At 45.0% G+C, this 27,474-nt stretch overlaps 1 protein-coding gene and 1 long non-coding RNA gene across 4 annotated transcripts in view; one reads left to right on the top strand and one right to left on the bottom strand.

Annotated features, from left to right (window-relative positions):
• ZFAND3 (zinc finger AN1-type containing 3) overlaps positions 1-6,311 on the top strand; it is a 126,323-nt gene extending 120,012 nt beyond the window's left edge. For both annotated transcript variants that reach the window (XM_072332717.1, XM_072332716.1), the window contains exon 7: positions 3,656-6,311. In XM_072332717.1, coding sequence (XP_072188818.1) covers positions 3,656-3,810 — 155 coding nt within the window. In that variant the 3' untranslated portion in view covers positions 3,811-6,311. The remainder of the gene's footprint in view (positions 1-3,655) is intronic.
• Positions 965-26,966, bottom strand: LOC140250187 (uncharacterized). 2 transcript variants are annotated; one of them, XR_011903117.1, is made up of 4 exons: positions 26,696-26,966; positions 12,584-12,679; positions 11,568-11,682; positions 965-1,092 (listed from the first exon to the last, which is right to left on the bottom strand). It is a non-coding gene; the product is annotated as an uncharacterized lncRNA (long non-coding RNA). The 2 variants fall into 2 exon arrangements; XR_011903118.1 differs by lacking the exon at positions 965-1,092 and adding an exon at positions 8,143-9,847.
• Positions 26,967-27,474: the final 508 nt, after the last annotated feature.

Genomic DNA, 27,474 nt, shown 5'->3' on the forward strand with positions numbered 1-27,474 from the left:
TGTACCTCAACATACGTGGGGTTCGGTTTTCTTCAGTAGCTGGATTGTCATGTTGAATGCTGTTCGAAAAATGCAGATATCAGGCAGTTATTAAGAGGTTATTGTGGGAACACGCAACTACTTCAGTAACATACAGTAGGATCTTTCAAACGGAGACACTGTGAAATGTTTTTAAGCCACTCTGTAAGTATGGAAGCTGTATAAATATTTAATAACATTGCTTGGCACTTCCACCCCTTTTCAAAGCATTCTTGCAAACAAGGAAAAAAACCAGTTTTCCTTTAGCGGTTTTCTGAATGTTTCATCAATGAGATCAAGACCAGAATTTTGGGGGAAGAGGGAAGGAATTTCCTTTCTGCTATGGCACTGTTTGAGTGCCAGGACTCATTGACCTGTATCTCTAAGACCCGTATCTTATGTAACAGCATCATGTTCTTCAGCAGCATTTAGAAGACGCAGCGTCTGACCATATAGCCCCACCTGAGTGATCCCAGCAGCGCACTGTGCCACGCTGGTGGTGGTTTGCAGCAATCTGCCTAATGGGCATTTCTGTTCCAGAAAGCCTGACCGCATTCTGTGAACAAAGAGAAAATATTGAACAAAATGGGGCACTCCTCCCCCAGTTACAATTTGCTGCTTGTGTCATGAATTATTATGCCATTTACTTGAATTATTTCTGATGCTTCATGTATTTTGCTGATACTCTCACAGTTGACCACTTTGAGAATTTGAAGGCAAAGATAATAATTAAAATGTGGTTTTTGTTTAAATATTTTTCTCAGCATCGTTCCATGCTTCAGTTCATCACTGCTCTTGAATACAGGAAAATGTGGTCAGTTTTCATTGCACACACGGTGAACTAGGTCTGCTCTATTCTCTGCTCTTGAATAGAAGCTGATTATGTTGTCTTTCGTCTCACATTACCTTTTTTCGGCAGTTTCCTCAGGAATGATGAAATCAGCTTCACAGTTGCTTGTGTGCAATTGCAGACTTCTTTGAACGTTGTTTTAGCATTCCTCTGCAGAAGAGTCACCTGTGTGGGTGCCAGTAAGGCAGAGCCGTAGCACACTCATGGCTTCAGCCACTGATGCTCTAGTGATGAAACAGAAGTGAAATGTTGACTGATTATGATGTAGTTTCTGGGCTACTTAAAGGAGCTCAAAGGTTTTGATGCAGTAAGTAATGTTTTTTCTGTGATGTTTGCATTAGAGGTGTGAGTAGGTGACTCATGGGTTACTTCTAATATCGGAAAACAACTGCAGTGCTCTGAGACGTATTATTGCATTTAGTAGATCTACATCTTTTATGCTTGGAGTGGAAGTCTGAACTATTTTTGGTTGATGACCACAGTAAACTTACTTCAGTTGGAAGATAGATTCCTTTTTCCACTGCTCTTTTCTGCAGCAGAGGGTTTATTTATTTTGCCTTTTAGCTACAATGTGCTAAAAGGAGTGTTTCTGCAGTAAAATCCTTTAAAGGAAGCAACTTGTATTTGATGTTTTCCAATAATCAACTTAACAGTAAATATACCAAAAGAGCACATTTATCCAACTCTGCTTTATAGCCATAACAGGCGAGCTGCTCAGCAGACAAAGCTTCATCTCTAAATCTGGATTGGTTTTAAGGACCAGAACATAAGCACATTTAATGGCAATACGTCCCAGTACAAGTAAGTTAATTTAACTGCTGTAGGAGCTGATGGTACCAAAACTACATCAAGCATTAGTGTGCGTAGAGACTGCAGAACGCAACCCCTGATGTCCAGACCAGAGAAGAGTGAGTATTGCATTATAACTTAATTGAAGAAATCTGCTCTGAACTTATGGCAGAAATGTTTGGAAGTGCTGTTACTCAACTAGCTGCCATGTACCGTTATTCAAGTCCTTTAAATTCTAAATAAAACCTTAAAGAAAGAAAGAAAACAAAAGTTCCAGTCTTTAAAGTGACTGTCTCATATAGAAACAGTTGCTCTAAAAAGAACTAAAATGTGTTTGATAAAGATATGACAAAGTACAGAATAGACTGTGTTTTCTTGGGGTGAACAAAGGAGAAAGGAACTCCATGAAGTTAAGCTGGTCTACAAAAGGCAAGAGGCTTTGTAGAAGGAGAAGAGATGGTGTGAAAGATGGTCATGTTCGAAAGTGATAAATCATCTTCTAAATGTGTTTCTTCTTTAGCTTTATCAAACTTGTCCAAAGGGTGCTTTTTGAAACTGTGCAGAGGATTGTGTACGTAGTTGGTATTGCTTTTAGGTCGTGCGAGGTGGTGTTTCTACATAGACTTAACTAACCGTGTAGACAGAATCTGTTAAACCATTAGGACTTAAAACCAGTCTTACCTAACTGGGAACTGAAATGACTTCAGCACAGTCTGCTGAAGAAGGGTTTTCTGCATCTGCTTCTGTCACTTCCATTGCAAATAAGCTGGTGGACTTTGACTGATTATTTTTTTTTGGCTGGTCTCGTCAGCTATTTATGTGTCCTTGCACCTACAGTGACACTGGTTCCTTAACTTGAACTCTTAATTCAAGAAATAAGAAGGGAAAACTTCAGTCCTTGCTTTCTGTAAGAAAGAATTGGATGGAATTGCCAATTCAGCATTAAAACTGTACTCCAAGGTTGTTCTCATTTTAACAACCAAACCTTGAATTTTTGGCACCTGGAGGAAGATATTCATCACATCTCAGTGTTGTGTGACCAGATTGAGATTGAAGTAGAGGCAGTGATCACAAGGGGAGAGCTGTTAGATCTCGATTTGGTCTGGATCATTTCTGTATTGCTGAACTCCATGTGCCAATATGGAAAACTTCTTGCTCTGTTCCTATTACTGGGTTTCAAAGCCAGCCACAGATAGCGGACACGTGTTTTCCTAGTTGGTGCTGTTCAGACAATGAGCAAAGATAAGTCAATTTTCCTGAATTTTTTAAGAACAATTCTGTGTGTGCTACTTTTTCCTTTCCTGTTTTCATAGCAGTCACCTTCACATAACAGTAGCCTGTTGTTCTCTCCTATTATTAATGTCTTATAGTTCAGGAGTTTGAAATACTTGAACTGCACATACATGCACACGAACACACATGCACACATTCTTGGTCATTCACTCAGTTTTATCCGTTACCATCCATCAAATATCATCATTTTGTAGTTTGAATCTCTTGAGCATTCAAGGACTGGCAGCAACATAAAGCATTCTGTGGGAGGCAAACTGATGCTCTTTGTACCCATTATTCAGGGAAAACGTTGCAGCTCAGGCAGCATCAGCCCTCATTTCATATACGGTGGACTACGTGAACCCTGTGGCTGTGTAACTCTTTTTACTGCTGTATCATTCCAAAACTACTTATCACTATATCACATTCATTTTAAAGACAGGAAAATTGAGACAACGACTGTACTGTTGTATGGCAAAAAACCACTCATGTGACTTGAGCTTTGATACTGTGTTGATAAACACGGAAGAAATGCTGTAAATAATCAGACATTTATTAATGCTTTGAAAGGAAGATAAGTAGAAGCGTGAAGCCAGCACTGATTCTTGGCGGCTGAGTAATTCCTTAGTAGGCACTACTTCGCTTGTGACTCGGGTAGGATTCTGCCACTTTAATCAAGTCCTTAACTGTCCTTTTTTCTTCCCTCTCTCTCCCTTTCCGTGGTAGGTTATGTGTTCTGTATGCTACATCGCCTTCCTGAACAACATGACTGCACATTTGACCACATGGGACGTGGACGTGAAGAAGCCATTATGAAAATGGTTAAACTGGATCGGAAAGTAGGAAGATCTTGCCAACGCATCGGCGAAGGATGTTCCTGAGTGCAAGACTGCAACCAAATGCTGTTCTCTTAGTTCACTAATGTTAGCCTTATTTAGGACAAAGTCAGCCAGACACCTTGTACTAGGCAAGTTTCAGACTACAGCCAATCAGTTTCCTTTCTTTAGCCAACCGTCCTGGTACTGTAGTTTAGGGGATGATGGTGGGTGAAATTGATTTCTGGCTGGTTACTAAGGTGCCTGCTAGCCACCGTATAAAAATTAAAACATGAAGAAACATTATTTCTGAGCATGGCTAGTGGATTTAATCAAAACGAGAAAAATCCAAAGGCTTCTGTTATTGCTGGAGTCACTCTAAAAGCCTTACGCTGGGAACTTTCCAGCTGCAGAGTTAACACAAATAGTTGTATAGAAGCTGGTGTAAAAGTTTGCTATGCACGTGGCTTTCAGACAAACTGTTCAATGTGCAGCCTTTCACTTCTTCATGCCTGGTTATTCCTGAGGAGGTGAAATACTACCACGAGCAGCAACTGCAGCTGCTTAAGCCCAGAAGACCTGACTGGTCACTCGTGCCTTCATCGCGTGTGGCTTTTGAGTTAGGCAGTGTCACCAGCATCAGGGATTCTGTTGGGGTAGGAACATCTTTCTGGTTCTTCCCAGGAAGCCAAAAAGAAAGGGGGACAGAGATTCTTATGAGAAATTTTTATATCTAACTAGAAGGAACCTATCAGGGTTTTTTTGTTTGTTTTTTGTTTGTTTGTTTGTTTTTCCTCCTCAGTTAAATTAAGATCACACTTTAAAGCCAACTCCATCCCAGAGCAGTAAATGGTGCATACATTTTACATGGCATCCACAGAGATTCTGAGGGTCGTGTGAAGATTCCACAGACCCACCACAGAATGGTGCAGCCATTCCCACCGGCCGAAACCTGATTGGCTCTTGTTTGCCTTTTGCTAAGTGCAGGTATCTGATAATTGATCAAATAAGGCTAATTCACAGCACAGTAGCCATGGCTGGATTCTACAGACTGACTTTCTGTAGCTAGACTTATATATTGGGGGGAAAAAAAGGACATTTTGTAGCAAACGGAATTCAGTAACAGTATTGGGGAACAACCAGTGAAACACCCTGAATCAGATTGAGCTTGTTTTCCTCACATCAGAGTGTCAATGAGATAATCACATGGGTTACACCAGCCCTGTCTCTATGCAGATGAACGCTCTCACAAACATCTCTGCCCGAACCTATTGCAAAGACGGTATAGAAAGTGAACATGAAAAGCATCACACGGAGTAGAATGCTTGGGCTCTGCTTAGACCCGTGGGTCTGTATTACGGTATGTCACACTGAGCTGAACCGAATGGCACCGGTCTCGTCAGTTGGTGAACAAAAAGCAAAAAGAATATTCAGCACGTCTCCTGCTGCACACAGGGCTTAACGCAGGTAAAAATGATTTGTACTGAAGTGACCCAGCTTAATCCTAAGCGAAGGGTAACGATCAGGTACATCTGTAAGAAAACCTGAGGGAGGGAAAAGATTTTGTCTCATTTTCAAATACTGGGCAGGTAGAGAAAACAGCAGAGGGGTGAAGTAACCATCACTTGGAAAACCCCAGCGTGGCGGGAGAGCGCTCGGATGAGTCATCCTCCATTCCACTTGGTGCAGGTAACTAACTCCTCATAGGCCGAGTCACGTTGTTACTCCGGTAGAAGCATTTAACAAGGAGATAACTGATTTATAAAGATAAAAATTAAACATATCTCCACCCACGCGTTCAGCATCTGACTGTATTAGCGTAAGTTAGCCAGGAAGCAAATCAGAAGTGTCCCATCGCTATAACACGCAAGCTATCCAAAAGGCGAGCGATTTTTATTTTTATTGATTATTGTTATTATAGTTATTATTCGAGAATATGAAGCCAGCAGCAAAACCTTCAGTAAAGTGCTGCGTTTTCAGGAAGCGGTCCTGCTGAAAGGGGCCGTCCGAGGATATGATTTACATTTGCCGTGAAGAGTTTCTAAAAGCATGGATTCCAGCTGCTGCTGTGATACGCACTTTCTTTTCCTACAAAACCCTGTTCATAGCATTTGATGGGCATTCTGAATGACGCACGAGACTTCTCTGCATTAATACTGAAGATGCTATTTTGTTCCTCCTTAACGTTCTCTTTAAACTCATTGCAAGTGCACAGATGGTTTCAAGGTGGCTCTCGCGAGAACGCTACGTAAAAGTTTGTGTGAATTATGGACAATGTTCACTTTAAACAAAGAAGTTGGGGACGGGGTTGTTCCTTTGCAGTATCTGTTCTGTGAAGTTTGTTAAGCGTAAAGAAAGCTTAAGTTCTTGTATCTTAAAAGAAGATCTTATTTAACCCTTTTGTGTTCTAGATTTACTTACACATGTAGCCTAGAGCTCAGTTTTAGTTTAACATTGTGAAAATATTAAAAGAATCTTGTAACTTTATTCTTTTTCCTCCTGCTAAAAAAAAAAAAAAAAAAAAAAAATTAAACCAATCAGATTAAAGTTTGAATTCCTTTCTGCCTATTCCAACAGGTCTGGCTATTTTGCACTGTAAACCTGCTGCAAGCTCATGTAAGAAATATCTGAGCGGGGATAATACCAACGTTAAGCCGGTAACTTAGAGCTGCATTCACGGTTGGTGGAAGGCAAACGGTATTTTCTGCCGTTCCAAAAGGGGAGAATTGTGTTTTTGCTTCATTCCAGCTCACTTAGAGATTCTGTTTGCATGCAAATCCGGCTCAGTCTCCTGTAGCCTGACTATTGGTCGGTTTAATGTTGAAGTCAGATGAGAAGAGCAGGTTGGTTGTGCTACTATGCAGGTCAGGTGCCGGCTGTGTGCCCTGCCGCTGCCACGGAGGTTGTAAAATGTCCTCAGTGTCCTTTCATGCATTTGAACAACTTCTGCACATGCAGTCGCTGTACAACTCGTTGGAAGACTCGAGGAAGAGCTGTTGATTCTTAATCATGTAGAAGCACAAAGCTAATAGACCTGTATTGAAGAGGAAGAGAACGGCAAGGTGATTTATTTAAAACAGCTTTGAAAATTGTTTGGAATTGAAATTGTGCCTCATTCCTGGAGTGTGCACACCTTTATTTCCTCAAAGATGGCTGCCGTACTTTCAGTTAGCAAACTGTGTGATTCTTGCACAACGTGGCTGTGTTGTAGGAAAGGTAAGTTGGGTAATACAGCTCTTCCCTGTTTCCAAGTGTCAAACCTATAGCTGGGTGCAAGCTGAGGCTTTCAGGAAAAATAAGAATCACCTGGGAACGTTGTGACAACAGCCTGTCCTTAATTACACCTGATTTCTGTTTTGAGTCACTTTTGTGTCTTGAGTGAGAAGTGATGTGGCTGTTAAATGAGAGAACTTGAGCTGCTCTTCAGTAGTGCACAGGCAGCACCGTAGGAGAGCCCTGGTGCAAATATAGCAGTCCAAAAGTAATACTAAGTACTTTTAATCTACTCTGTTGGAAGGTGATGAATAGGTTCAAATCTTGCATGATTTTCTTCTTTTGGCACATCTGCAATCCACTGACTTCTTGAATACTTCTTGAAGCCTGTTTATATTCAACTCATTGTGTTGCTCCGTTCACGTTGCAGTCCTTGCAGTTCCTTCTGTGGGTGCGCTACCAGCTGTATAAAAATCTCCGAGGTGTAAGAACATATTTTTTAACTTACGGTGACTGTATCAGTACAAAGACTCACCGTGGAAGAAAACTGATATTAATGGCATCATTATAAACAGAGGTTTTACACCAGAGCCTTAAGAACTGCACCAGTGCAATAACTGACAGCACCCATTCGCACTGCCTGCGTGATGCACACAGTTAGAAGAGCCAAGACAAATGAATTGATAATCTCCTTGTCATATTGTAGTTACTGCAGTCAGTCGTCAGCAGAGCAGCAAAGAGAGGGTCTAATTGAAGTAATCCCTTAATGTCACAGAGAGATGGGAGCCAATTTGTGCTGGAAATAATTTTGCATGCTCCCGGGTACTTTTAAACATAGAAAACAAATGGAAACGTTTTTAGACGACGTGATTTAAAATGAACTGTGTTTACTGGCACCAGATGTTTATTTCATCACTTAAATACCTGGTTATAATCCTCACAAAACACAAGTAGTGTAAGCATTAAACAGCAGCTCAACACAAAAGCTGCTGTGGCAGAACTGCTGTATGAAGGTACAGTCGTAGTGTAAGCAGCTCAGAACCTTACGTGAGAGTGCCTCTGTGTCTACTCTATGGAGATCCACACTGGAAAAGATAGTGACTAAGAGTAAACTTGGAAAATATTCACATTGCATGTTTGACGTGGCGAACTTGTGCAGCAGTGGGTTTACATGCAGCTTTTCAAAGAAACCAAACTAACAGCGCTGCAAAGAGCCACTCTTAAATAGCAGTTCTTGCAGCCATCACAAGGATATGTTTTCCATCTCCTACTCTTTATTCATTTTCCTTTTCATTGAGGTGTCAGTGTGTGCAGCTGGTCAAGTAGTTTGGATTGAATGGTTTTTCTTCTTGAGTTCTCAGTATGCACCACAGAACAGAAGGTGCCGGCTTTGTTCCTTTGGAAGTCGTCCCCCCTCCCCACACCTTGCTTTAAGGAGACTGAAAGCTGGATGTTGGGCCATAAAAGTGATAACCTTCTTGTGCTTCTGTACTGCAGTGACAGGCTGTTTTGTCACTAACTGAAGCTTCATGCAGACATCATTTCACTTGTTCCGGATGTTCTGCTGTTCCTGAAACCTCTGAAGGGAAAAAGCCCACCATAGTCCAAACCCACCGTAGTTTTATTATATTGCTCATATACAGTTTCCCATAAACTCTCTGTGCTTCATCCTGCAACGTGAAGTTGTGTCAGGAGGAAAGGAGGCATGAAAGCAGGAGGCAGAGGCTGCACGCTGACAACTGCATACTGATCACATCCACCACCTTGTAGCTCAGCACAGGGACTGTGTAAGTAATGAGAATAGAATTACAGAGATGGACTCTTGTCCATTGCCTCTACATTTACACAAGAGGACAAAAGATGATGCTCGCTGTTTCCTGACTGCTTCATCCCTTTTATTCTTTTCTGAGTTGCCGAAGGCTCCTTCCTTCCCCCTGCAGCTGTTCCCAGGGAGCTCAGCAATAGCACCAACCAGAACGTGGAACACTTGGTTTCTCTGAAAGCAAAGCATCCCTCAGTCTGAAATGCAGCACCAGAAGGACATCTCTTCTGGGTTCTCACAACACTTGAAATCTTGTTTGTGTTCTTCTTAAGGTATTCGGGGACTGTTTGAAGTACAGAAGCAATCCTTTCAAACAAACAAGCCATGGCATTTTATCATCTTCGGAAAGGAAAGTCTGCACGATCAGCATTTCTGCATTACAAAACCTCATAAAAAGGTTCACCGTTAACTCCTGAAATGCTTCCTCTCATCTCTGCTATTCCAAGGAACAAGTGCAAGACTTTCTTGGATGGGGCAAAAGAGAAATGTCTGAGCCCTTTGCTAGATAAGCTGAATTTGGAATTTATTCTTAACTCCAGCAATAGCTCATCTCTTCTTATGCAGCGTTCCAACTACACTGCATTTGTTTAGATTCCCATGAGCTTTAAGCAGACCTGTTTCTAGAGCCGAGCTGCAGCAGCCTGCAGTTGGCAGCAGCATGAGCTGAAGATGATGAGCTCCAGGAATAAGCTAAATATTGAATTATCCTCTGTTGGTGAGCACAACTGTTCCTGTCTGCATTAAAGTTTAAAATGATGGCTGGCTAGAAGTGTTTGAACCGAGCAGCCTGTATCAGACTGGTGTAAGTCATGCTTCTTTGGCTAGTCTGCCTGGTGTGCACAATAGCCAGAGGTGTTACCTTCATTCCAGCTGCACGCAGCTTCTCCTTCATTACCTTCCATGGTTATATAAATGAAGGTAGTGGTCAGTTAAGCAGCAGTTACTTGTGAATCCTGCAGGTGCCTTCAAGTCGCACTGCTCACTTCGGGTTTTCTGGTTTTGATTTTCAGCCTCAGGTCTTGCCATCATAGTTCCAAACAGGCACTTTCATACACCGTGCACACAAATCTGCTGGCAAATCAAATTACATTTTGGGGATCAAACACACCCATGTGCCTTTTATCAGTCCTCTGGAATCGCAGCACGTACCACTGCCTGCATTTGCTGGACTTTCAACATTATCAGTAATTACGGACGTAGCCCTGGCAGCACCGTTATGCTCACCCACTGCTCTGTTTAAAACACTCTGCCTGCTCCAAAACAACAGAGGAGGTTGAGGGCACGCTAAAAGCTGTGGAATTGTGAGCACTGCTGGGTCACCGGTGCTTTTCAATAGCATTTCTTCTGCTCTTCCTAGCATGAGGGTACATGTGTGTGTGTAGAGATACATGTAAGGAGTTTCCTGTGTGTGCGTATGTAGGTAGATACACGGTCAGATAAACAGGCATTGCTGATTTCATTCCAGCTGTTACCTCGATAGCAGTATTTCAGCTCAGTCTGAGGCAGTGGCTCCTGCTGAATTCAGACAGCTGTGTCAGCCTCTGTTCTAGCACACGTGCAGGCCTTCATTCCTCTACTCCTCATTCCTCTACTCCCTGGCTTCTGAGCTTGCCGTGATTTCTAGAGGTTTGCTCCACCCACCCTGTGCAGAATCTCTCTCACCAACTGCTCTGCCCAGCAGCCCTCCCCCCACCGCCCCAAACCGTCATGTTCAGAGTCTGGGCAAAGGCAACAGAAAAGCAGAGATGATCACATCTAAAGCTACTGAGGCGTGTATTGCCAGTAGCTGTTTCTGACTGCAGAGAAAAGGTTATTTTTAAGTAAGTGTTAAAGGGCTGCTGCTGCTTATTCTACACAACTCCCAGAGCTGTGTCTTAGTGCACTGTAAGGCTGACTTGTATTTCCAGTAATTCCCTTCCTCAGTGCTCTTACCTTTCTTTGTGGACTCCACCAGTACAAGGAACCCAAAGGCTACGTGGATGCTACAGCCTCTAGAGACACGCAGGCAGTGTTTGGTAGCACCCCTGCAGGTACTGGACATCAGTATGGATCGAGCATCCAAGGATACATTTTTTTGTCTGTTCTACCTTTATTTTTCTGTTAGTTATCCTAATGTTATTATTCTATAGGTAAAATATAAAGTTCTCACTCGTTTGCTAGGTAATATGGATTCAAAAGTATCAGCACAACGTGATACTGTGGGTTTGTTTGGTTTCTTTACATCGAGCTTCATGGAAGCAATTCTTAACTGCCACAACTACTGAACAACTACTGACTGACATGGACACCACGGGTCAGGTGGACCCAAAGCAGACATACCCTGTCAGTCGGAACCAGTTCCTTGCCTTTGCTGTTCTCGGTCTGGATGATGAAGGTAAAGCCAGTTCCACTGCCTAAGCTGCACACATGCAGGAGTCGCCCACTTGCTCCACGGCTGCAGCAGAGCTCTGTGCCTGTATCCCAAACCCTGCAACACCTCAGGATTCACAGGACCGATCACCCACACATCCCAAAGCAACTCAGTTGTATATTGTACCTGCTCTTTCTAATCACTTTTGTTGTGTCAAACAATAAAGCTGTTTATAAAGAGTTGCAGTGTATTAAACACAACAGTGCTGGTCTGTGATTGAATTGTGCGTTCTGGGGGGGTTTCATCAGCATTCGCCTGATAGCAGAGAGGAAATTAAACAGCCTATGGAACTTGTGTCAGTTCACAGGCACTGAAACTTGTTAGCCCAGTGCAATTTGCATACATCCAGCAAGGCACAAAGCTTGGTGCAGCACTGACCTTTTGTTTCATAGCAGCCTCGATTCGGTCACTTAACATCACCACGGTCTGGATTTCTGTAACCAACTTCTAGCACCTTTCTGGAGCAAGGAGGAGCTCTTATCTTGAGAGCAGCCTGAAAATAAAACCTGTCAGATGGAGCTGAATAAACCATGAAGATTACACGGGATTTTGTAGAAGGCAGCAAAATGTAACTCTAGTACTGAAATGTATTTTGAATACAACCCTTCTGATTTCACTGAGAGCACACGGGGAGCCGAGGCTGAGGCTTTAACAGGAGAAGGAACAAAAGGTGACGGGCATCCCGCACCATGTAATTCTTCACAGTAGGACAGCCTGACCCTCGCTGTTCTTAGTGCTTATGGATTTCTTGGTGCAATTTTCTGTCTTAGAGGGCTTAACTGTGAATAACTGCTTGTGGATACTGCAAAGGAGGAGTACTCGAGCACTGCTATTCCAAAGCACATAAGAATGACAGCATTAGTCTTAGAACAGCTAATTTGTGTCCTCTATTTGAAAGCATGTAAATAAGAAATTGAAACCCCGCATGCAGAAAAAAACAGAGAAGTGAGAAGCAGCGATTTCTGCCCATGAACCTGTGTACGCTTCCCTGCACATACTCCACCAGCACGTTAACTTCAAGCTAGCAGGTAAACAGTCTGCATTTTGGAAACATTAACAAATGATTTGCTCGTTTCAGCCAGAAGCACGTTCGTCCTGCAATGTTGCTTGCAAATAATCGTGTCTGCTGCTAGTGACCGCTGGGCCCCGACCTGTGCCAGCACAACTGGGCACTAACAGTTCGCTGCATGCCAGCTCCTGGAGTGATGAAGGCGGCAGAACTTCAAAGGTTCACAGCAGATGAACTGCACAGCACAAACTGTTCTAACCAGACTTTGTGTGACATCTCTCTGGTGGCGTGTAGGTATTGCAGAGAAAGCATAACAGCATATTATGTGTTGGTGAGAAGCCCCTAACTAAGACTTAAGACAAACACAGGGGGAAAAAAAACCTACCTTGAGGATGTGGAAGCTGATCTCAGAGCTACAACAGGAGTAGGGAACCCACAGCGTGGTCTCACTCACACAGGTTACAGAGCATGCGACCTTCATCTGCAGGCAGTTCAGCAACTTGTTTGCATAATCTGGCAAGGATAGAGAAGTCGTACTCTGCTCTAAAGCATGCGTGTATCCCCAGTGCACTGAAATGCCACCTCTGAGAAGGAGTCACCGCCCAAAGCCACCCAAGAAGAATCACGCTCTGTTTGTGTATCTGTACATACTGAATATGCCTGACACACGGGAGAACAGGGCAGTGATGTGGACTACGCTACCAGCACAGTGTGTAATGCTGGAGATAGATGGCATCTCCTAAATTAATTTTGCGCTCTCCCTCTATGCCACCTGGCCATGATCTGCCTTTACTCTGCAGTCCCTTTCCACCAGCAGTAAGAAAAGGCTTCAGACCAGCTTCTCCCTCCTCCTTTGCAGTGCCATCCCCCCAGTTCATCCCTTCAGACAAGCAGCAGATCAGCACTGTGGCAAATTCCAGGTCAAAAGCTGTAAAAGAGAAGGGAGAAGTGCAGGACTCGCCAGGCCACGCTGGGCTACTCAAGTCTATGACAAAACTGTCCCTCATCCAACCAGGGCCTCAATAGTTGACAAGCAAAGGTCACTAAAGGGACGCACATGTCCCACACAAGCCTCCTTCATACACACCACCCCCTCTAGTCCAACGTGCCAACAGTGGCCACGTGTTCCATGGCACTCAGAGACTGAGTGGTGGAGACTGAGTGGGTGGAAGGGGATGATGACTTGGGTGGGACATCCTCCTGGCATCCAACAAAGGCAATGCTTGGCTGCTTTTTAAGACGAGTGCTGATCAGCCCCTGCAGGAAGCCAGGCTGTAGGCAGAACACAGCTGAACTCTGTTGATTCAGTGAACTGACAGCGCTCGTTCACTCATCTGGGAGGCAGAGCTTCCTGCAGAAGCCAGCTTTCATTAGAGACCCAACCTGTAGGTACATGAAAATAGATAAACCCATTCTCCACAATCAGAAACAACAGATCTCTTTACCACAGTTTTAGTCTCTTCCTGCTCAATAGGAGCCCTGGGCCATATTATTTCATAGGTTACACCCTGCTAATCCAAGTCAAGCGTAGGATGGGCCCTGTATCAGTGATCGCCCAGTGCCAAGATGTGACACAACTTATCTGCCTTCACACTGAACTAATGCTCTGGCTCAGTATTTGATATTCACAAGACATGGGAAATAGACACGTATGATTTCTAAAAGGACAGGTCACTAGATGGGGACATCAGACCAACTTCTCCAAGCCATTAGAGTCCTTAGGGTTAGCTGAAGTGCTGTTCTCCTTCTCACACTAAGAGGTGGTTTGGCTGGCTGTGACTCTGAGCAGCCTGGTCTGGTGGCTGGCAGCCCTGCACATAGAGGGGAGTTGAAACGAGATGATCACTGCGGTCCTTTTCAACCCAGGCCATTCTATGATTCTATGAAATGCGTCTGTATTTCCTCCAAAGGTATCTGTCCTTTGGGAACAGAATCAAAGCATGCAAGTACATTTGTAGAGCACCAAAATACTTTAAAAAGCATTAGATAAATACAGACTATTCAGAAGCCTTCTGACAGTATTAGTTGCAGAATAACCCCCACACACAAATAAAAAACCATTCCAACCAGAAATTAGCATCTGCCTGTGTGTAGGAGAGTGTCACACATTGATTCATTTCACTGAGTGTAAATAAAGCCAGTATGTGGCTCCTAGAAGAGAACACGAACAAAGGGAATCCAGGAGCTCAAGGTCGGGGTTTAAGGGACTTTTCTTTCATTTAAGTTCTAGCAGCCTTGAAAGCAGAAATTCTCCTCCAGCTCCCATGGATATCTCCCCTTCCATAGCCCAGCTCCTCGGTAGCAAATTAGTTTCACATCTAGATTTATCTAACGATTGATGGATAAAAAGTATTGAACTGCAGCATTTAGAGCTGAGAAGTAAAGCCGAGAAGAGAAGCATCAAATACATAATGTAAACACTTCTGGTATCCGTCTGCAATGAAACTTGTTTCTACATAATCTAGTAGCTCCTTCATTTTGACCACTGAGATTCCTTCCCTTTCCATTGGCATTTAAAAGAGCCCCTCTGGAAATGCCATGGTATCAGAGAAACACACAGGCTTGTAACTGTTTGGGCTGCTAATGAAAACCTCAAGAAAGAAACACCAAACACCTCAATGCCATGCAAATGAGTTTGCTAGACCCTGTATGCAGCAGATTGCAGATGACGCTCTCCAAGAAAACTTTTAGTCTGATGCTGCTGATAACAATTCTGCAGACAAATTAAATGCACAGCGTTATGCAACTGTGTCACAGTGCTTCAGAGCACATCAGAATACCCCAAGAAACCGAACCAAAGTATGTTCTAGTTACCAGGTTCTAAAATGAGCCCTCTCCTTAAACAGAGACAAAAACCTGAGCTGTGCTTGGGAAAGCAGTCAGTAGCAAAGTTGTAAAGCAAATCCTTTTTCCCTCCTTACACTGTCTTTATGGAAGAGGAGAGGGACTCTGTCTCTTCTGCTGGAGACTCCCTACACATGTCTACCCCCTCTACAAGGTTTCCCTAACTGAGAATATAATCTGTTACTGACAGAAGGTGCAAGGTCCTCATCCTTCCACAGTAGCTACAAGAAGACAAACAACCAGAACAAACCAGCCCTACCCCTGGTTACAAAGCCCATCCACCCAGTACATCTCACCAGAAAAGGAAAACAACAACTTCCTATCATAGCTCAACTGACATGCCCTGAATCTGCCTTTCCGCAGCACCCCCAAGACACTGAATTTCCTGCAGCCAAGTAAAACGTCATTGAGCATGAATAGAAGACCAGGGGACAGTGGGCTGCCTGCATTCCATTCAAAGGGCGTTAAACTGGTCCTTTTGTTGCCTGATCTGATGTGCAGCCAAAACATAAGCCACAAAGAGCTACAGAGACAATATTCTTCCCTTTACAAAGAAGCAACTAAACAGAAGGCAGCTGCCAATAAAGCAGCATTTGGTTTAGTCCCAGAAATAACATCTTTTCTAACCCCTAGTCCTTGATGTCAACAAATGACAGTAATAGAGAAACCGAGCTCCTAGCAGTCCCCATGAGCCTAGCAGGAGCGTGGGGCCTCAAGTGATGGACAGCTGAGCACTGTGTGCCACATGGCCTGCAAACCTGCACAGCAGCTCTGCTCTCTCTGGGTGGTTTGTCTGGGCAGTGGGATGTGTGGGATGTGTGAGTTACGCGCTCAGTAAGCTGTGTGGGAATCAGGAAGGCGCTTTGTGCTACAGCTCTGGGTTTCTTTGTTTTGATTTTAAATGGGATGTGTGAATCCGAAATCAAAATGTTTTTAAGGAGTTCTCCCTTTTTGCAGCTTCCTTTCCCGGCTGCCAACATCATTTAGATCTACAGGCTTTGAGAATTTTCCTGACTGCAGTGCTGGGGTTCTTTGCTGTTTGCAGATATACCCAATTAGTCAGCATGGCGCTGGTGCCTCATTTGTTCTCTGTCTCTTCCCATACACTTCCTCCAGAATATCAGAATACAAGAAACAGACTTTGCAAGCCAATCAGTGCTGTCAGAGACTGAACCCTGCAGGTTAAACTGTAAGAAATGCCTCCTGAACAATAAAAATAGGGTTGTTGTTGTTGTTTTATTAATTACAGTTATACTGTGCCCCTCTATCTCACAGAATCACAGAATGGCTCAGGTTGGAAGGGGCTTCAAGGATCATGAAGCTCCTACCTCCCCCCCCACCACCACAGACAGGGCCACCAACCTCCACATTTAATACTGGACCAGGCTGCCCAAGGTCACATTCAAGCTGGCCTTGAACACATCCAGGGATGGGGAATCCACAGCCTCTCTGGGCAGCCTGTTCCAGCACCTCACTGCTCGTTCTGTAGAGTACTTCCTGCTGACATACAACCTTAATCTTCCCTCATCCAACTTAAAAACCATTTCCCTTTGTCCTGCTGTTATCTACCCTTTCAAAGAGCTGACTCCCCTCCTGTTTGTGGGCTCTCTTTAGGTACTGGAAAGCCTCAATGAGGTCACCCCGCAGCCTCCTCTTCTCCAAGCTGAACAAGCCCAGCTCCCTCAGCCCATATTCATAGGGGAGGTGCTCCAGCCCTCTGATCATCTTTGTGGCCCTACTCAGGACCCACTCCAACAGCTCATCTCCCTACTACCCAAGACAGCGTATTTTGGCTAAGCTGCTTTTCTCTTGTTTGGAAACATTTTGCTGCCTTTGATTTACCCAGCAGTTAAAACAATTACCTGTGAGGCTTCCTAGGCAGAGGCAGGATAGGTTACAGCAGTTAATCTGGGGCCCCCACCCTCTGCCCCTCAACATTTCATCAGACCATTCCACGTGCATCAGCGTTTGCCACAAGAAGCTTCATCCATGCAAACTGCTTAAGTAGGTAGAAATTAATTGGTTTTCACTGTTTTACTGCAACAACCAAATTAAACAATGATTATAAAATAGGGAACAGTCCCATACTGTGCAGGTTTTACAAGCTGGGCAGCTATGGAAGCTTAAAAACATTAACGAGGCAAACTATCCAAAAGCCTCTAAGTTCTGCTATGCACATGTCTACTTTATGCTCCAGGGCAGGAAGATCATCTGCTCCAGCAACAAAAGCTCAAATCTCCATCAAAGGAAACAGAATTGCCTGTTAGTGTAAGGACTACCATTAAAGCTGCATTATCTTCATGATCATTAAGTATCTTGAAAGTAAGAGAGGTTTTTTTGGCCCAGAACATCTGTAACAATGCAAATTCAGACTTGCAATTTCAGCCTTGTTTACACAAAAGGAGAGGCACAAAGGAAGCACGTTTAAGATCCAACCTCTTTTAAGTGCACACAGACCCACGCAGACAACACTGTAACACCAACACACTCTGCTAACACCCAGCTGTCACACGTGGGACGATAAGGAACTAATCAGGCAGGGCACCTGAACTCCACAATCAGGTGCTGTGCGATTCTCCAAATCCACACTCAAATAGCAGGAGTCTTCTTTCAAGTGCCCAAACCTTCCCATGCTGCACACAGATGGCCATGTGTGGACCAGGGGTTGCATCAAGTGTGAAGGCACTTAAAAATCAACTGCTGCTCAATGCGGTGATGCTCAAGTCATTCTGTCAAGCTAGATCAAGGTGAGAAATTAATGCAGTTAATGCACAGTTCACAGTGGTAACTGAACTGTCTTACACTGTTTATGATGTTTTCCTCCTTGTTCCAAATGCACGGCAGTATCTTACCCTCAGCAACATAAAGAGAGGATCAAATTAATTAGTAGCGAAAGAAAAGGAAAAGAAAGCAGCTCCTCTCATAAGTGAGAAGAGTAAGAACTGCACAGATAAGGCAGCTCATTACGTTCTTTTTCATCTTAGATTTTATAAAGCAGAAAAAAGCTAAAACATCGTCAGGAGCATTGGGTGCGAGTCTCTACAGCAGTCACAAGTACGAATGTAACGAAGAAAGATTTCTAACGCTTCTAATCCAATGTGAAACACTGGTACCCAGCACTTCCAGGCCAGAGAACTGAAGCGCTTCACACAGCATTCGGAACACAGTGAGTGCCTGAGAGCTGCGCTTTGGAGGTGCCACCAGGCAGCAGGACAGCTCGTTATCCTTTGTGCTACAAAAATCCAAGTGTTCTCTATGAAACGCTACTGCTAGACCTCGCCTCGCTAGCAGCTCTCACTACACAGCCTGATGGGGAAGAATTTGTTCCTAAAGAAAGAAAACCTTGAATACGAAGAGCGCCTTCCCTCTGCTGAGTATCCTACACTGTAGCAAACAAAGCCCAACCATTTTCACACAGAACAATCTGGAATGTGTGGATTAAACGCAGGTCAATCACCGCCCTCCCAAGCACACTGGCAACGCTACACATTTCATTCAAGGATGAAATGTGGGAAGGAAAAGATCATATCCAAAGGAGACTGTCTCTTTACAGAGCTGTAAGGCTGTAAGTGATGGAGTTACCAGGGTGTGCAGTGTGTCAACTGAGCAGCAGTAGCCAAGGCCACGAGTGTCTTTAACCCACTGCAAAGTAACACCACTTTCATGTTGGTATAAACTCAAACCTTGTATTCTAAGTAAGCTACTATTTATCACCAGCACTTCAGTAAAACTTGAGACACGCTCATCTCCTCTTGCAAATATAGTCCTTCACACACAGTGCCTCAAACACTTGTTACCATATGGACATAGATTTAGGGAGGCAGCACTGAAGCTGTTTACATGGAAATGCAGGGAGACCATGCAGAGTAAGAATCCCGGTGCTTTGGGATGTTTTAAACTGCAGAATAAACTGGATGCAATCTTCATGTCGTGCGTGAATGATGGCAGTTCCAGAAGGACAACATCCCCTGTTATCACACTGAAGTACTGAGGTTGCCCTTGAAGAGAGAGGAATGCCACCTCCTCTGTCAACAACAACAATGACAAAACACTCCTTGCAACACCTGAATTTCCTTAGCAGCCCCCCACCCATGAACTGACCAAGCCTGAACTTCTGTTCCCTCACCAAAGTTAGGAGGATCGCAGCAGCCTGCCAGCAGGCAAAGGAAAACACTGCTCTGACATGCACAGTGTGGTTCTTCTGGTTGGTTTTTTCTTCCCCACAGGCTTGGCTGACTGCCTCTGAGCTGGATTCTCAGCTTCAGTGACATCTTCAGGGAGACTGACAGCTACAAGGGATTGCATCGATGACTGCAACAGACCAGCACCAAAATGGCTGTGAAGTCTGACTGCACCAGAAGAGATGCAGACGCTGTAGTGTAACATGGAAGTGCGAACTGGAATGCACAAATGGGAAATGCAAAAGATTCTAGATAGAAGCCAGGACCAGCGTGGCAGAACACAAGGAACACAGTCTTTGCAGAAGGAATTTGTTAGGCACAGCCATTTTGTACAAATCACAGACCACAAATCCCCAACACAGCAACCACCCCACACAGCCCACTGAGGGTTCCTGCTAAGGAAGCGCATACAGAGCTGGAACTGCACAAAGACTTAATCAGGTTTGTTCTGCCAGCTCACAGGCTCCAGCTACAGAAGCAAGCTTCAGCAGCAAGGGGCTTAAAACAAAACGAGCTTTAGGTTAGATGTTAGGAAGAAATTCTTTACTCAGAAGGTGGTGAGGTGCTGGCACAGCTGCTCACAGAAGCTGTGGTGCCCCATCCCTGCAGGTGCTCAAGACCAGGTTGGATGGGGCCTTGGGCAGCCCGAGCTGGTGGTGGCGGCCCTGTCCACGGCACAGGGTTGGAACTGGGTGGGCTTTAAGATTCATTCCAACCCAAAATGGTTCTCACATCAGGGGATGACCTGGGCCTGCCCACACTGCTGACAAAAGCTGGGCACTAGAGGTCATCTACTCAAAAGGCAGACTGCTGTCTTGGACAAAAAAGCAAATCCTGTTTCATCTTTACCAAAAGCAGCCAGGAGACTGGAGTAAAAACAAGAAGCGCAGAAGTGGAGTGACAGGGTGGAACTGGACAATGGAAGCTCTAATGCAATAGAAGCTGCATGAAGGAGTCACAAACACTCTTCTCTACAAAGTGGTTTCTCCACTCAGCAGCTTAATAACTACTGCATGAAGGTGCAAAGGGTTAATAAGACTTAATAACTACTGCACCAAACCCGACAGATGTTGCCTCCTAAAACTGCCTCTTCAGTTGCTGAATCACCAGAACTGCACTCTCTGCACATGCTGCAACTCACTGTCCGACCTCAGGTGGTCAGGCAGCGTGCAGGGTTCCACACACAGCCATACAGTCTCAGTACTTCCCTTCTTCTGATGTCTGGGAAAAGGAATACCAAATTGAGATTATCGCAGGGCACAGACAAGAGCAAACTCTGTTGTAACACCCACTATCCACGTTCACTCTGTTGAGGTTTCTGTACAGGCAAGGAGCTGACCACTCTTCTTCCCCCCTGCCTCAACTCACTGGTTCCATTTTCATTCCTACCATGCATAGTACTACCATACATAGTACATCACTCCTCCACGGTTCAGTTACCTCCAGCCTACAATTTTTTTCTTTCTAATATTGACACAACCTTTCCGAGAGCACCTTAGGCACACATTTCCTCAGGTCTCATCTCTGCTGCATTGCCCAGAAGGTAGACGACAACAGCTGGGCAGATCGTGCTGCTCCAACACTGGTCACTTCCGTATATATTTAATTTTCTTTCTCCCGTTATCCTGTGTTCCTTCAGCCCCTTGTATCTCGATCCTATTTTTCTGCCTTTACAATTGTTCAAAAGGTCTTTGGGATGGGGCTTAGCTTTTCACTGTGTACATAGTAAAGTCTTGAAGCTGATGTGGTGATACAAATTAATAATAATAGCTGCAGAACAGCAGTAATACTCCCCCCAGTTGCGATCGGCGTGCTGGAAAGATTACTTGATGTTTATAAAGCTCTTTGAGACTACTGGATGAAAGTCAGGCCAGTGATGCACAGGATTTATTGTTCTATTCAGCACTTCAGTATCCAAGGCTAGCATCTATTCTGGTTGAAAAAGATTTTTACCGTATTGTAAAATGGAAACAAAATGAAATATATACAGTGCATGGTGCTTCATATATAAGGCACAGGCAGCACAGAAACAGAATCTCATTATTGAAATGGATGTAGCCGAAGCTGTTACACACAGTAGGTTAAAGACCAGATTCAGTGACCTCTTATTTCATTTAATCAAAATTGTTAGTATATTTTTTTGGCCTTTGGAAAACTATATATATATATATTTTCTTCATCGGGTATTTCATCAAAGGTAATAAACCTTTGTAGTTGCTTATGATGTGAGTCTCAGAGCAGACTTGACCAGCAATGAAATGAAAATAAAGTGGATTTATGTTTAACAAACAAAAGCACAGTTCTTCCGTAACACTCTGTGCATTTAACCACCAGCTTTTAACCATTCAGAGGCTGCCCACCCTCCTCCCCATCATGAGTGTCTGTTCCTTTCTCAGCATCCCCACTGCTCTATTTACCAGTGTCCCTGGCAAGCTCCCCCCTCCAGCTCTGTTCTTGCAGAGCACAGAGGGGAGACGATGCTGTTTTAATGGTGCTAGTTATGCTATATGCGGTCTTGCTGTTTCTAGGAATAGACATGTTCAGACATCAATTAACATCTAATTGCTGAAATTAATCTTGTTCCTCCGCTACAGATGCCACAGAGATCAAACCAAGCCCATTTACAGCTCTATTTTTAATTTAGTGGAATTACAGCTTTTCCATCCAATGAAAAATAATTAAGTGACATGCTGTCCAGAGAGCATGCAGTGCAGGGATCAGGATGTTTATTAAAAGCAAAACAAGCGGGAAGAGATCATAATTGCTTGTGCCCATGCAAAAACATCTTTGTTTCTGCAAGCCTTTCCCCTTCCTCATGCCTTCTCACCAGTACTCCACTCCTTCCTACCTGACTTCCAACCTCTGCGCCACCCACAGTCCTTACTCGACACTGACCAGGCTGCCTTCTTTGCCACTACTCCTACTGCCTTACTCCTGGAATTTTCCCATCCCTTCTAATTGCATCCTTCCAAATAACCCCACACCAACAATTCTGGCTGCCAGCAACCAGAGCACTACAATGCAGGGCTTTTCTGAAGCATGTGTGACCCGGTGGCAGTGCTGAAATAACCTATTCCATGCCGTTACATTCTATCCTACAGAGAACACGCTTTCTTTAAAAGACAGACATCTCAATACAACAAGAACACAAAGAGAAGCGAGGCCTTCCCAGCACCAAGGTCTCAATGTTCTGTACAGCTTGAAGCCCCACAGAACACAGAAAGCAAAGACCTTTCCAATCGGATGGCCAATACCTTATTTGTAAATTACACTGAACGTTCTGCTATAGGAAAAGCACTTGCCACCACCACTGAAATATATCCTGTGGTACACAAAGTACAAAACTAACCTGAATGTAAACCCTATGCATAGAGACAGGACTTAGAAAAGCAAGCCCTGCTCAAACACACTGTTACATTCAGACATCTCCCTTCTTCCTTTCCGTCACACACCTCAAAGGCACAGACAGAGATAGCGGCATCCCAGAGCACGAGCTTGCTTCTGTGCCAACAGCTACAGACTGAACTCAACACTTAAATAACAGTTACAGTTAAAGCAGTGCAAATACAGGGAAAGGATTCAAACTGCAAAACACAGCAGCAGTTTGGGGAGCACACCACTGGTGTGGAGCACACTAGCAGCTCCTGCAGAAACGTGCATTGGGTTTTCAAGTCACTTTACACATTATTTGTAATAACAGCCAACACTTTACTAAGCAGGAGAAAGGGTGTTGCCATGGAAGACTGCAGTATCCCACTTCTGTCTTTTGTATTAAGTTGCAAAGCAAACTGAAGTATGATTTACGTCCCCACCTCAGTTTCCCGTTTATATAATGATGATACTAACATCCACACACTTAAAAAAATATTTTACTGTTTTTGTTTGACGAACGCAGCACTAATTGAGTTTGTTCATGCTAGTCACTCCTGTCATACTCATTATCTCTACTTGAGGCCATCACAGCCTTATTAGAGACACCAAAACTGCTTCATAAATTTCAATTACCCGGTACAAATCATTACCACTATTTTATTAACTCTTGTGTAATTGCCTGTTGTGCATACAATCCCAAAGCTAATGTATGTAAATGCCACTTCAGAAGCTCTTTCTGTACCTTTCATCTGCACACCTCGCACACGCGTGTGCTGACATCGTTTGTTCCATTAGCTTTGAAATCTCCATCCTGCCATTTTCACAGTACTTGCACACGGCGGCATGGAGTTAGACTCTAAAACACTGGGCTTCTTCTGCTTATACCCAAAGCAGTCATTTGTGTTTCTGAACGGATATACATCTATACATTACTCACGCCATTTAGATGTATACAGAAATAGTTAAATTGACAGAAAATGTTAAAAAAAAAAAAGAGGATCATATCATAATTTCTCCAATTGTTGTTGTTTTTTAAAGGAGAAGTCTCAAGCATCAGTAAAGCACTGAGATCCCAAATAGGAAAAGCCTTCACTCAGCTGTTGCCCATTGTTTTAACAGTCTCCTCTATTAGAACACCTGAAGACTTGAAACATGCACCTGGGGAAGGCAGCATTTGGTACTGAGCATTTCCCAAAGGACCGTTACTAATGGCTGTAACAACTGTGTAGTCTCTGAGGCAGGGATCAGAGCTCTGGGCACACAAGTGATTGAAGGCGCTCATGCAGGAGCCAAACTCCCTTTTCCCATGTGTTATTTTCTGCATAGTGACAGAGGTAACAAGCACTCCAGCTCTCTCCCAGTAAGCTGCAGGCTTATTTCTAGGAAAAGGGAGACAGAGATGTGACTTTGGAAGTCACGAGGTTGCAAAGAAAGCAATCTCTCTTTCTGCACAGTGTCTCTAACAAGGTGTTATATACCGAGGTGACACCTCCATCTCCTCTCCTATGATGAGGATATGTAAAGGAAAGAATAAGAGCTCGCTTTTGTTTGCAGGCATTTCTGCTCAACAAGGAATTCCATCCAGTCTGTATCCCAGGAGCATGGAGGCAACTGTCTGAATTAAACTTTCTTAAAATTAAGGAGTACAGAGAAGTTGTTAAGATGCGTGGAGAGAAAATCAGAAAGGTAAAAGCCCAACTTGAACTCAACCTGGCCACTGGGATAAAAAGGAGCAAGAAACTCTTTTACAAATACATCAACAGTAAGAGGAGGACTAAGGAGAATCTCCATTCTTTACTGGATGAGGCTGGGAATGTGACCACTGAGGATAAGGAAAAGGCAGAGGTTCTGAGGTTCATGCAGGACAACCAGGGGAACAAGCCCAGCCAGCATGGGTTCATGAAGGGCATTCCTGCTTGACCAACTTGATCTCCTTCTATGATCTAGTGACCTGTCTGGTGGCTGAGAGAAAGGCTATTGATGTGGTCTACCTAGACTTCAGCAAAGCCTTTGACACTGTCTCCCACAGTATTCTCCTGCAGAAGCTGGCAGCCCATGCCTTCCACAGGTACACGCTTGGCTGGGTAAGAAACCAGACGGAGGGCCGGGCCCAGAGAGAGGTGGTGAATGGAGCTAAATCCAACTGGCAACCGGTCATGAGTGGTGTTCCCCAGGGGTCAGTGCTGGGGCCTGTCCTCTTCAATATCTTTACTGATGACCTGGATAAGGGCATCGAGTGCACCCTCAGTAAGTCTGCAGATGACATCAAGTTGGCTGGGAGTGTCGATCTGCCTGGGGGTAGTGGGGCCCTACAGAGGGATCTGGACAGGCTGGAGAGCTGGGCTGAAGCCAATGGGATGAGGTTCAACAAGACCAAATGCCACGTCTCCTGCACTTTAGCCACAATAACCCCAGGCAATACTACATGCTTGGGGCAGAGTGGCTGGAAGACTGGGTAGAGGAAATGGACCTAGGGGTACTGATTGATGCTGGGCTGAATATGAGCCAGCAGTGTGCCCAGGTGGCCAAGAAGGCCAATGGTATTCTGGCTTGCATCAGAAACAGTGTTGCCAGCAGGAACAGGGCAGTGATTGTCCCCCTGTACTCAGCTCTAGTGAGGCCACACCTCAAGTACTGTGTCCAGTTTAGGGCCCCTCACTGCAAGAAAGACACAGAAGCCCTGGAGCATGTTCAAAAAAGGGCAACAAAGCTGGTGAGGGGTCTATAGCACAGACCTTATGAGGAGAGGCTGAAGGAGCTGGGAATGTTCAGTCTGGAGAAGAGGAGGCTCAGGGGAGACCTTATAGCTCTCTATAACTTCCTGAAGGGAGGTTGTACTGAGCTGGAGGTTGGCCTCTCATGTAACTGGTGATAGGACCAGAGGGAATGGCTTCAAGGTGTGCCAGGGGAGGTTCAGGCTGGACATTAGGAAATATTACTTCTCTGAAAGAGTGGTCAGGCAGTGGAATGGACTGCCCAGGGAGGTGGTGGAGTCACTGACCCTATGGGTGTTCAAGGAGCATTTGGAGGTTGTGTTGAGGGAAATAGTTTAGTGAGAACTATTGGTGATGGGTGGATGGTTGGACTGGGTGATCTTGTAGGTCTTTTCCAACCTTGGTGATACTGTGATTAACACACAGACTCCAGTGAGGATGGATGACATACCTTTCATTGAATAATTAAGGTTGGAAAACCAAAGATCATCTCATCCAACCACCAACCCACCCCCACTGACCATGTCCCTCAGTGCCACATCCACACAGCTCTTCAACACCTCCAGGGACAGTGACTGTACCACCTTCCTGTGCAGCCTGTGCCAACACCTCATGGCCCCTTTCAGATAAGAAATCTGATCTAGAGGCTGTGCCACGCTCAGAACACTGCCTGGCAGTCCTGCTGACTCACCTAGCTCTTCCTACACCTCAATTGAGTGCTCGCTGGGTTTGATCCAGGCCTCAGATGCAGCTCCAAGGACAGCTGTGATTAATGTTTTCTGGCATTTAACAGTGCCACACTTAATTGTGCCAGTTGTTTTTGGTATCTAGCTCTCAGAAACTGACATAATGAAGCTGCACCTGCCTTCCTCAGAAATTAACAAGCACCTGAAGGTAAACACAGCAGAAAAAAAAAAAAAAAAGAGTTGCAAACTTAGAACAGAAGCAGCAAACACTTGTGGCATTAGAATCTCTGAGGAAATGTCAGGTAGGGCTGCAGGGGTGAGCAAACCCCACACTCCATCCTAGCACAAACGGCAGCACCTCAGGAGCTACAGCACAGGGCCGTGCCCAGGAATTACCCAGCGACTTACGACAGCGTGACTGGAAAAGCCAAGAAAACAACCGAGTGGGGACTCAGCGCCTCGCAGGGCATCTCGTAAATAAGCATAATGACCATGGAATTGCTGTCAAATCGAATTATACAAATTGCAGATCGCGAGCTGCAGAGCTGCTGGCCGTCGCGGCTTCATTACAGACCCCAGGACCCCACGCCAGGCCCGTAGGGACGGGCTGCGGCTGAGCCGCCCGGGGCAGCGTGACACGGCCGGGAATACCCCGCTGCCAGCTCTCGGGGCTCCACCACGCACGGCTACCTCTCCTTACCTCAGCCGCGGGCTGCCGGTCTCCGGCTCCCTCTGGCGGGGCCCAACCGTCCCTCCGGCTTTGGAGTTGCGGCCACATGAGCGAGCTGCCTACGGCCGGGCCGCCCCCTCCGCCGCCATGGCGGTGCGGCTCAAGCTGCTGCGCTGCCCCTCCTCGTGCCGGAGTAGCCGCGAGCTGCGCCCGGCTGGCTGCGGGCGGGCCCTGCCCTCCGAGAAGGGTCACACCCAGCAGGCCCGGGGTTATGGAGGCCGCCCCGTGGTGAAGCCCCGTCTGCCGGTGGCAGCAGCCTCTGAGCCGCAGAGCGTTCGGCTGTTCCTTGCAGCATTGTTCCCTGCTGAAGCTCCCTGACTTGTTTGTACCTTGCTACCAACGCGAAGAAGCAATAATGGACAACACCCAGAGGGCCATACCAGGCTGGTGACTTTTCTGTTAGCATCTCTCATCCAGGCCCTGCTCTGGGCTCGCTCAGGACAGCACACCCAACGGGGCCTTTCCAGACCCTTCTGGGCACGACCTTGGTGCTGCTGCTGGAGCTGTGAACAGCACTGAGATGGCCGCTCTGGGGAATTCCTCATGGTTTGGTAGCAGCTGCCTAAGGAAGATCTCCAAAGAGATGCTTCTTTGTTGTGCCTTTCAGGGCGATATCTGATGAGAGTAAGGAACCTCTCCCTGGGACAGATAAGCCACATTTCCTGTAAAGAATAATCTCATTTTAAATGTGAATGGTCTCCTTTAACAGAATAAGGTGTTTTATCACTTATTTTGTCTGTACAAAACAC

This window comes from Excalfactoria chinensis, chromosome 3 (assembly GCF_039878825.1).
Source record: "Excalfactoria chinensis isolate bCotChi1 chromosome 3, bCotChi1.hap2, whole genome shotgun sequence".
Taxonomy (NCBI): Eukaryota; Metazoa; Chordata; class Aves; order Galliformes; family Phasianidae; genus Excalfactoria; species Excalfactoria chinensis.